This window comes from Mytilus galloprovincialis, chromosome 12 (assembly GCF_965363235.1).
Source record: "Mytilus galloprovincialis chromosome 12, xbMytGall1.hap1.1, whole genome shotgun sequence".
NCBI classification, from domain to species: Eukaryota; Metazoa; Mollusca; class Bivalvia; order Mytilida; family Mytilidae; genus Mytilus; species Mytilus galloprovincialis.
Window position 1 is genome coordinate 32,292,123 of NC_134849.1, and position 12,164 is coordinate 32,304,286.

Here is a 12,164-nt window from a genome sequence, read left to right on the forward strand (position 1 = left end):
GACATTTCATAGAATCCCTTCGTCGTGTAATGCTGGAAAGGGCTGGAATAACACAAATTCACACGACGAAACAAAACCAACTTCAAAGAAAAGAGATAAGAACATGTTTTTGTCATTGTGAACCATCTAAATGAAGAATGACTGATCCCGTTGATGTGGAATCTCATCCTTCATGTCTTATCAATATATTTTCTGGAATGCATGGAACACGATTCTTTGCTCACTGCTGTCGAGAGAGGCTTGAACATGTATATACATTACATCACTAGTACTCTTTCTTTAGCATTGTTATGGGCAGTCAAGGAGTTTCTCTAGTCCAATATCAAAGTCAAAACTAAAATCATTTGAAAACATTACTACAAAAACAAACTTTAACTGTAAATTGAGGGAAGTCATTTCAGGTCACATAAATCCATAATTTGTATTTAGACGTGCACTAATTTCAACAAAATTTAGAGATGATGTTACAATAGAAAAATGTGCTATCGCACCCTGTAGGTCCCATTTCAATTTCCCTTTTTAAGGATGACGGCACCATGAGAAATTCGATTTGGTAAACCATTAAAATCTGAAGTCTCTTGTGTACTTTCCCTACTTTTCTGTGTACCATCACTCACAACTTTCATCAAAGATGGTGTGGAATTGATGTTGAGAGAAGTAACACATTCGATGACCTTGCAGCTTACTTTTTAAACAATATGTCCCAATGAATTTCTATAGCGCACACAGTATCAGATGTTTTTGACCGCTAGGACATGAACAACTCGATAAAGTCTGTTGAAAGGGAACACTGCACAAAGACTATAGCTTCCATCAAAGTGTATCAGATTATTAAGGGGAGAAATATTCCTGACTGGTAGAATTGTTTTCTGATATAGAAAACAAACAGGATGTCCTTTATTTCTTTGGTAGTTTTCTTCTTCAAAACTTTGACAAATTCCCTATGATCTCATTTGATATGAGCTTATTTTAGCCGGAACGTTTGTAAATCCCGAAATTGTCCAAGTTATTTATAACAACGTACACATTATGAATGACTGTCGTGACTTGTTAAGCACTCAAGAGGAGACCAATACTCGAATGATACTCAATGCCTTAAACTTTGACACGAAGTTTAGAGAAATGGGAAAGCGAAAGAACAAACATACGGATCTCTAATACGATTGTGATTGTTCTGTGTGTTCACTACTATAAAAACATGACACATACAAGCGAGTTGTGGGTGCAGATGGGGAACATGAGCAGTATTAAGGTTTGGCTACGGTTGTAACCTATTCACTCACTATATGCCTGTCTTTCCCCAACAACGTCTCCGTTTAGAGTAGGTAAACAAACTGCCTACAAAGACTTTGAAAACGCACGACTATTTCAGTGGTTTGCAGTGCTTCGGTAGTATTGACAAAGATGAAGCCCTTGTTTGGGCATGAAAGTTAATTTAAAGCTTTATGATAACAAAAATCTCTTTAAATCATTCCATCATGACATCCATACAATGTGCGTCAAGCCTGTCACCACTTAAGATGTAAGTTTAGTCAAGTTACCTCCCTGTGAAGCGGCAGTGAAACAGCATGTGTTACGTGCTTCGTTTAAAACTAAAATTTAGACCGCATTGCCCATTAATCATCCCCCATATTCCGTCAACTTTACAATACGGTTGTCGAGAGTTAAATGATGCAATACACCCCGTTTTTTTCGAGCCTGCAACTTTTGTTGCAGAAAGCTCGACATATGGATAGTGATCCAGCTAAATTCTTAAAAGCTTTATATTTTAGAAGGTGGAAGACTTGGAAGCTTCATACTTTGTATATAGATGCCTCATGTTACGAAGTCCAATGTCCTTAACCTCATTTTCATGGTTCAGTGACCACTTGAAAAAAAAGTTCAGATTTTTTGTAATGTTGAATTCTCTCTTATTAGAAGTACATGTAATAGGATAACTATATTTGATATGTGCGTACCTTGCAAGGTCCTCATGTCTGTCAGACAGTTTTCACTTGACCTCGACCTCATTTCATGGATCAGTGAACAAAGTTAAGTTTTGGTGGTCAAGTCCATATCTCAGATACTATAAGCAATAGGGCTAGTATACATCTACACACATTTTGTTGTAGACACACCATGACATGTAAAAGCGCGGAAAAATTGGCAATAAGTTCATACACGTGTACTTCATGTAAATACCTCATCATTTCAGTAGATATTGATGTTTTACACGTTAACATCCGCATTTTTATTTTTGTTAGAGGTATACCTATGTTTTCACTTGGTATTAAACGCGCGTTAACGCAATTTTTTTTATATAAAGGATACATTGACTTATCATATTACACGATTAACCACGTTACATTGCCCAATTTTACAAAATTTGTACAATTTTAACAGAAAAATGATTACAATGCATGATATATGACCGGTCTTTAATCAAAAGAAAGTAAATAAAAGTACATACGAAACAGAATAAATATTTATTCCGGAAATGTAAAACCTTTGAACTTTAATTCATGAGAGGATTTACCGTACAGTCAACTATTTTTGCAGGCTGTTTATTTTTGCCGATGAATGGAATTTGCAAAAAAAAAAATATATTCCGCGTAAATGTACGCATACGTTTGGTACTTTCTAATAGCTTGAAAGATTTGTAATCGATATTTTTTTTTTCTCCATAAAGCAGGTTAATATTGGTTAGTTTTAACAATCAAAGTGCATTGTACATACATACGCATACTTTGTTAATTTAGTGTAAAATAATATAATAGTGTAAAGTACGCTGTCAAGTATTTTACTCTTACCGATTAGTGTTAAATTTTAAACGTTGCAAGTAATTTTTCATAGTTTTTAAATGGATCAAATGGCAAAATCAAAAACGCAAAAACATCAAACGAATGGAAAACAACTGTTATATTTCTAACATGGTTATAACCTTACTTTATGTAGAAAATGATGGAGTAAACCTGGTTATTTATAGCAATTTAAACCTCTACTATTATACCCATTTTATGTATTGTGGGACTTTGTCTTATAATCGCAAAACCCTTAACGTTATCAGCTAGCAGTGGATAATAGTCCAAGAAATTTCATGCTATAATTGATAGCTCAGTTACTACATGTACTTATTATATAAACCGGCAATAATCTTATCAAGTAATAGTTAATATCTATAGAAAATGTTTTACTCAAATAACAGTCTTTGAAAACCATAAAAAAACACTATTAATGATCAACATTGTGATAATGAATTAACCGGTGTCTTTATTCATTTTCAGATAATCGATATAAGGTGACACGCATTTGGTTTTATTTCAAGATATTAATCTTGTCAATTGTTTTTCTTGGATGAGGCGATTCCTTTTTTTGTAACTAACAGTCCTGCTGATAGAAATAGATGCTCAGACAGCACAGGGTTGGGTGGGTTTCTAAGATAAGCTTAAAGTGTAAGCCTTGGAAAAATACTCTTATTCATATATCATACCTTTGTTTGGGGGAATTTTTAATTTTGATTGAAATTTAATTTCCCGGGAAACGCTCTCAATGAAAAAGACTTTTGTTTAACTTTAAGATAGTAACATCATTCTGATAGGTAACCGATAAGTCAAGTATCATTTATGTAATCAATACTCGCTACTACCGAGCGATACCCAAGTACTCTTTAACATCCCTATTTATTACCTAAATCGACGTTATGGAGTCCCTTTGGGATAGTTGTTTCAATGCCAATTTTACCAATTCTCATTGTTTCATATTTTATTACGTATAAAATTAAACAACTCTTTAATATTCATAAATACTTACGTAAAACTTTTTACCGCCTGTGTCTGTATGAAATGTAGTGCCATCAACTAACCGTTTGTACTTTGAAACATAATACACGTTTTTTCTTTGGGTACAACCATTTACTTCTACAATATCGTTTCCTTCCTGGGCTACAATTCCACATATACACGCACCCTTTCGATGGGCATAGCATGCTTTATTCGACTGTATGTGAATCTAATAGCAAGTGATATTGATAACGTTAGTGAAAACAAAGCTGTTTATGTTTCCAATTCTTTAGGGAAAAGGAACACATTAAATGTTTATTTGCAATTGAACAGATTTGCGGAAGCAGTATACTTTAGCAAGTGCATGAGGTACATGATTCAAAATTATACACTTGTACCAGACCATATGTGTATTTGAACTGTACGGGTACTGTCCGGACCGTATACGTATACTCGTACGGTTTTGACCATGCGCGTATGGTCGGATCATATGAGTATACTTGTAGAACACAATATGAGCTGACCATACATGTTTTGGGATCATAGGGGTAAAATTTAAACAAACATCTATCAGAATATTGTTTTCAGTTTTACAAATTGTTACTATTACAATTGGATGGATACATTGAATAAGCGAACAATTGAAACTAAATATTTGTCTGAATCCTAGTTTAGAACTCTCGCCCAATTTACAGGTTTTTTTATGCAAGTTCCTTTTGCGTTTTTTTTTTTTTTTTTGTAAAGTTCCTCAATTTTCTAAAAAAAAAAAAAACTGTAGTCCACATTATGTTACCTTTCGAAATTTCTGTGAACATAATCCAATCAATGTATTACTGACATTCTTCATTCATGAGTTAACAGATGGAATTAGCGTGATTTGTTTTTAAACAGATGAAAACATATTACGTTTCAATTATAATTGAACTTGTTATATTAATTTGAGATTTTAGTTATGTTGGTTTGTAATAAACATGTGTTACTTGACCAACTTCTTATTCTTTGTCAGACCGTACGCGTACAGTCCGAACGTATGCGTATTTTTATAAGCTACTTACACGGTTCAGATCTTACACGGACTGTCCAAGTACTCATATGGTCTAGAATATACACATACATTTTCAAAGTTTTCAATTGGATATTTCAAATTTTAATTCAGAGGCCTTTTTTGTCGTTTTCAATATTTATAATTTTAATTTCGTAAGTCAAGAAACATTAAAGATATGATTTTCAGAGTTGGAATCGAGTCTTGTGTAGATTAATTGAACTCATACATATAAACGTTGTATTCTTTTTAAATGATTTGCAAACTAATTGTTGTTTGACGTCACAATATATTGAATTCAAAGGAAAGCAAGACAAAAATGTAACTCCACCAATTAAACACTCTTGCTAAGTGAACCAATCGGCGATTATAAAACAATCAATCAAACGTTTGGAAAGAAAATGAATCGTCTATTCACATCCTTGTTTAAAGTCATCATAACGTTATAAGTATATCTTGTGTGAAGTATTTTAAAATCATAAGGTCATATTTTCTCGATCGCGATTTGTTGATCTAATAAAAAGATTCCTAATTTCAATATGAAATATACGTTTTTGGTGTGTTAAGATTGAATTTATAGATGCAAGTTGAAAAGATTACTTTCAAAAAATTATACCTTCAATGGTCTTATGCTTGTGCATGATGCCTTTGTGCGATACAATTCACTAACACCTATGTTGTAGGATTGAACAGACCTATAATAACAGATATGATTCTTATGATCCAAGTTATAATATAGTTACAACTATTGACTAATCAACTATATGTATGCCTTACAATACAAAAAAGGAGATGATGTATGAATGCAAGTAAGATAATTACACACACCAGCTTAAATGTAGTATACGTTAGCAGATTCGATCATTCTTAGTGTTTTTTAATGTTTTGCCTGATTCGACTTTCATTTCTCACGTATTGATACGTGAACCTTAATTTTCTTATCGTTGTCTTTAGCTTTATGCCATTGGGGTTTTGAATTTCTCTTCGTCTTGAGAGTTTTAAATATTCGCTCTGTATAATCCGCGTATTTGTTTTAGAAAAGCTTTTTTGTTTAAGAAATGTTAAAATATAGACTCTAAGGAGCCTGTGTAGCTCATCTTGATACATGTGTATATTAAACTAAGGACACTCTCCAACATCGTAGACGAGAAGATAAAAATCTATTTTGCCAGTCTTGTATTAATGATATTTTACTCTGTTTAGTTTCCATCTAACAGAAAGAGGGTAACACAATCGTTATTTCAGAGCAATCACTTCTGTGAAGATTGACAGTTTAAAATTGTATCTGCAAAATTTGACTGTTAATAGATCTTTCCTTGCTGATCTTTTGTGATTTAAATGTTTTTTTTTTATCTATTATAATTCAAATCATATAAAGCATAATGAAAAAAACATCTGCTTTTAATATGATTATAGTTTGAATGATAAAAAGCAAAAGTTAAAAAAATAAATGGTACAGTTTATCATTTATGGGCAATAAAAATTATAAGAATTGACGTATATGGACAATTGGTACAGATCATTATTCTCAAGAATTTTGCTCCTATTTCTCTTTTTATAATGGTTAAAATGATAATAGACAAAACTTGCGTTTTACCTTTTATGTTCTATGTTAAGCCATGTTGGCCATGTTAATGTGTAGGCGGGGTCATCTAAGCCATTTTTAAAGAAAATACTCCAGGGATATAAGACGATAACGGACGGCGGATGTCATGTGATAAGAAATGCTCACCGGGCCCTTAAGGACCTGGTGAGCCAAAAATGAATCTATTGATACAGTGGAACCTTGGTAAACCGAACCCTGATAAAACCGAATTTAAGTTTAAACCGAACAATTTTCAAAGTCCCACAAAATTTCCCTATCAATTAACGTTAATCTAACCTGAAAAAACTAACCCTGTCAACACCGAATTCCGAACGCTTTTTGAAGGCTCGTTAGTAAATATGTATTTAAAAATTACCTGTCAACATCGGTCGATAGTAATCAAAACAAAAAAAGTATTTTTAATTATTTCATGATTTAATTAAACAAACACAGGATGACAGAGTATCTCCGAGGGTATTTGAGGTTTAATAAATTAGTGAGTTGTTATAACAAACTAATTAGCATGTTTGTGTCCATGTATTCAGCATGTTCGGTGATCAAATGATTTTTTTTTGTAAAGAAGCGTTAAACTGGTCCGCTGCCCCTATCGCAGAAAAGGACAAGAATGGAACTTTCCCTTAGATCAATAAAATACACGTTACTCAAATATTGCAGCCACAAACTCGTAACTGCCATTCAGTAGCTAAATTGGTTAATTAAAAAATAGTTTTAAAGTGTTTAAGAGGCCCTATATATAATATGCAGATGCTCCTGCAGACTCTCATTTATTTATCAACTTTAAAGTCCGAGAATAAACTGGACCCCCTGCTGTTGTTTTGCTCTTATCTTGTGGCAAAGTATCAATCAGCGGGTGGCCAGTTTAGTCCGAGAACTCTTGTGTACAGATAATTGAAAATGACGATCTCGATTCAATTACAGAATCGTCATTTGGCAGTGACTGAGAATCTGAATTGGTCAGTTAAATAACTGATGAGAAAATAATTATATTAAGCAAAATCGCTCCACGTCGGACATCGTTGAACGATTAATACCTTTAGCCAACGAGGAGCGTGATTTACGGAGTGGCGTTTGATTTATATAAAAAAGGAACAATACATCTATCTTCATCTACCTAGATTTTTACATTTACATCTAAATCATCATGAAAATAAATTGTCGTCTGTGTGGCACCTATCGTCTCTTGTCAGTATTAAGTGTCAAAATTATGTTGGTGTCTACTTCCGTTTACCTTTTCAATCCGAAAACCTGTAAAAACCGAACGAAACGCAAAGTCCCGTGGGTGTTCGGTTTGGACAGGTTTCACTGTATTATTTGTAGTGTTTCAATGTACCCTTTTCATAGATCGAGTATAAAATTAAACATTCTATTTTTTACCCATCTCTTTTCCGAATCATGTAATTGACTGGTTTCATACATTTATTGTTTATTTAGTTGTTTGTATAGTGTGTTATGTTGAGTAGTTGCATCATTTTCCCAGGATAGAGGAGTGCTGGTAAATTCAATTATGTTTATTTTCGCAACATTTTATATGTGCCTGTCCAATATAAGAAACCTGTTTATCGTATTTCTTTGCAATTAATTAGGCAATCATACTACATCAAAGTATTTATTTGCAAAATGTGATGAAGAATCAGTTCAATTTTTAAATGAAATTCATATAAATGTCTTAGAGTTGAAGGTATTCAGCAAGCATGACACACTTCAGCTCAAAGACTACAGACAATTTGGAGGGGGTGTTATTCGAAATAAATTTAGATGGTAAACTTTAACATATCCAACCTTACAATGCTACTAAAGCAGTAATAAGTGGTAATATGCACTTATCAGATGTCACAAACCTTAAGTTGAAAGCGTGTTTTACGGGAAGGAAACTGATCCACCAAAAACCTTCAGACTACATAATAAGGGTGGAAACTATTTAGATTTGCGTTAATAATTTACACTATATCATCTTACGTTTTTTCTTAATTCAAAATCGTGATGTTTGATATAAAATTAAATGAAAACAACCAATTAAGAAAAGACGTCCTTTCTATAAAAACAAGTCCTACTATTTTAGTAGAGAACGGCTTGAGTAACATTGGGATCATCCAAGATCACATAACGTTTTGATTGAGTTCATGTTATTACAGGTCTATGATTTTATAGTCGTGTTATGCTTAATTTGTTTGTCTTTTTTTTATTTTATGGACATGCATTTTCAGTCTGTTCCTGACCTCTTATTTTTTTTGGTATCTCTCGCGTTTTTTAGTTATTCATTTCATTCTTGATACTTACTTTCCAGCAATACTTGTTATATGAGGATCTGTAACCGCTCTACATATTCCTTTCTTCTTATCAATAGTATGAACCTGTTCAAATATATTTTGATCTCTTATATTTTTTTAAATAGTTCACATTTAAAAATAATAGGGTTTATTTTCAGTCTTCCTTTTTAACTGTTAAGAATGTTTTGAAATTTTAAAACTAACTTTTGTCTACGTAATTTTCATTCAAATTGATATAAAAACGTCTATAAACTCAATAAACGTGCATATATGTTTACCAGCAATTGTTTTACTGTCTGCATTTTATAATGTAGTTTTAAAAAATAATTGTTAAAAAAAGAAAGAATAGATTGTTTATATAAAAAGAAGATGTGGTATAATTTCCCATGAAACTACTCTCCACAAGAGATCAAATTACACATACATTAAAAACTATAGGTTATCGTATGGCCTTCAACAATGGGCAGAGACAGCTATAAAAAAAAACGAAATGACAAATGAATAACAATTAAAACGAAAAATCTAACAGCCTTATTTATGTACAACAATTGAACGAAAAACAAATATGGAACACATCAACAAACGACAAACTTTGAGTTACATCATCCTGACTTGGAACAGGCACACACATACAACATGTGGCGGGGTTAAACATGTTATCGGGGTCACAACCCTCCCCCAACCTGGGACGGTGGTAGAGCAGAACAAAATGAGAACGAACTATACAAATCAAGTGAAAAAGGCTTATCTCATCAGATGAATACAAATCTATAATTACGATGAATAAATAAATGCAGTATAATAGAGAGTGTGTTTTTTTTTCATTCTATCGATAAGGGAGTTTGCTTCCCAGTTTTAAAATAATAAGTTATTCAAATCACTATCTCATATTGATAGGAGATTAATAAGGGAATCAAAAGAGCAAAAACAATATATAGGTCAATGTGCCTGTTTTCGAGATATAAGCCATTGAAATTTTGGCGGGAAAATATTCTCTCTTGACTTTTCATAGCTTTAACATTGACAAGTTTATGTTCTAAAAATCATTAAAACATTTTATTAGACTTTTACAGATGACTTATCATCATACATGTAAAAGATTTATAAAGAGAAAAATGAAGGTCAATGAGCAAATTTTTGTAAGGCATTAACATTGATAAAACCAGAGGATTCCAAAAATCTGACAAAAATTCAACATGACAAGCGAACATCCTTAACACATTTCACGTATATTTTCCGTATATTAACTTTTTTTAAACTTTAATTGGTATCTTCTTGTTCCCATTAAGTTGAATTGTACAAACTTTCACAGTCAAAGAAGGATATCAAATTATCAGATTAAACATTTAGTCGTCAGTATGGAAGGTAGAATATGTATGTTACTAACATACTGATGTTCATCTTTGGGACGTCACAACGAAACATGACGAAAGTGTTTATCTTAAAACATTGTAAAACATTTTTTTAAACTTTTAACAAATTCATCTCATTCTTGCAACGAAATAGTTCTGTGTTAGGGTTTAGCCCCAAGTTATGGAAGGGGTTCGAATTGCTCAGTCTTTCGTTTTCTATTTTGTGTTTAATGTACTTGTTGTTTGCTGTTTTGTCTGTTGGTGGTTTTTTTCATAATTAGCCATGACTTTGTATGTTTATGTTCAATAGATGAGTTTGATACTTTTGGAATCTTTGACCTCATTGTTGACCGTTTTTGATGATATCAACTGTTTAGCATTTGTAATAAGCTTCTCCTTTTTAAATATCTTGGCCTCGAACATAAAGGGATATTTATTGTCAATATTCGCTTGTGTAGTAAAATAATCACATTTACTGCTAGTATATTATATATATGTACCCTTCTATAATGATAAATTGATATGAACTTAAATAAACATATGATGGTTTCTTTCAAGTACGTTACTAGACTGTTTGCGCTTTCAAGAAGTTTCAATTATGGATGAACATTTTTATACATGCAAAATGTCGATTGATTTAAAAAAAAATGATAAAGACTTATTGTGTTTCCATTTCCCGCTTCCAATAGCTTCATAGTAAGTATTCTAATGCTCAAATCACAAAGTATCTGCTTTTTGCAAGTATATCATATTCGTTATAATTGTCTTTCGTATTAAAATATATCTTAATATTAATAAATAAATTTCACGTTTCTATCTTTTGATGTATGAGTTTGACTGTCCCTCTGGTATCTTTCGATCCTTTTTTAAGTATTTGCGTGTTATAACATGTACATATGAAGCTCCATTTTGATAAAAAAAAATTAACAAAGTGTTTTTTGTAAAAAGATCAAATACCAAATTGAAAATATCCTTCTGTTTAGTTAACTCGCTTCTAACTTTTTTTATTCCGTCATCAAATGTCTAATATTTAAACATAGACTAGTTGTAATACGACAAAAGCAAACAACATTACATAGACTGCTATTTTGAAAATTAAATTCCATTGCAAAGTAACTATTCATTTCTACTGTGAGTCGAGCCTTGCAAAAAAAACTGTCACCATCTTCCAATTATTTTTACATGAGCAACACGACGGGTGCCACATGTGGAACAGGTACTGCTTACCCTTCTGGAGCACCTGGGATCACCCTTAGTTGTTGGTGTTGTTCGTGTTGCTTATTCTTTAGTTTTCTATGTTGTGTCATGTGTACTATTGTTTGTCTGTTTGTCTTTTTCATTTTTAGCTATGGCGTTGTCAATTTTTTTTCGGTTTATGGAATTGACTGTCCCTCTGGTATCTTTCGTTCCTCTTTTAAAACACTTAAAGTACAAGAAACTCGTTCAAATTTACGGAAAGAGTTAACTATGAAAAAGTTTGTTTTCGTTTTGTTCGATCTCTCATCGACATTTACCCTGAATTCTTTTAATACATAACGTGTTTCCATCATATCAAAACAATTTCGGTTCATATTCTAAACATGTTTAACGAAAGAAAAAACGGAAAAAATCAAAGTTATTTTCAGAATCACTGCATAAGTTAACAAAAAATAAACACTTTTTATTTTCTAGTTGCATAGAAAATAACCCACACATGTTAACCAAAGAAGTTTAGAATACAAATGTATACACTAACATATTTATATATGTATACTAATTGTACAAAACGAATACACTTTTTGTATTATAATATGGAGGACTATGCAATGAAACATACCTGAACGGGGCTAATCTGATGTTTCATCCACATAATATTTTGTAAACTAGGATGCTTGTTTTGAGCAGTTTCTATTGGTTGGAATGACAGTGTATGCGTTTTGTCTCCATCTTTTACGAAATCACGTGTTGCAACTATTTTAATCTTTGCCTCGCATTTATGATTGATCGGGTTGTATATAAATGGGTAACTACAACCTGCTGTCGAAAAGTCTGAAATATAACATACTAACTACACTAACTACATAATGTTAATAAATTTTATATAGTCTATTATTTAAATAGGCAAATAAATAACAATTAGTCACTCGTGGTGGGACATCG

The 12,164-nt window shown here is 32.2% G+C and overlaps 1 protein-coding gene across 1 annotated transcript in view; it reads right to left on the minus strand.

The window, feature by feature from the left end:
- Positions 1-12,164, minus strand: part of LOC143055521 (von Willebrand factor D and EGF domain-containing protein-like) — a 52,913-nt gene that overhangs the window by 16,356 nt on the left and 24,393 nt on the right. Inside the window, exons 7-10 of the mRNA XM_076228682.1 lie at positions 11,842-12,053; positions 8,684-8,757; positions 5,417-5,495; positions 3,790-3,987 (exon numbers count right to left, since the gene is read on the minus strand). Of these exons, the coding sequence (XP_076084797.1) occupies positions 3,790-3,987; positions 5,417-5,495; positions 8,684-8,757; positions 11,842-12,053 (563 nt within the window). The remainder of the gene's footprint in view (positions 1-3,789; positions 3,988-5,416; positions 5,496-8,683; positions 8,758-11,841; positions 12,054-12,164) is intronic.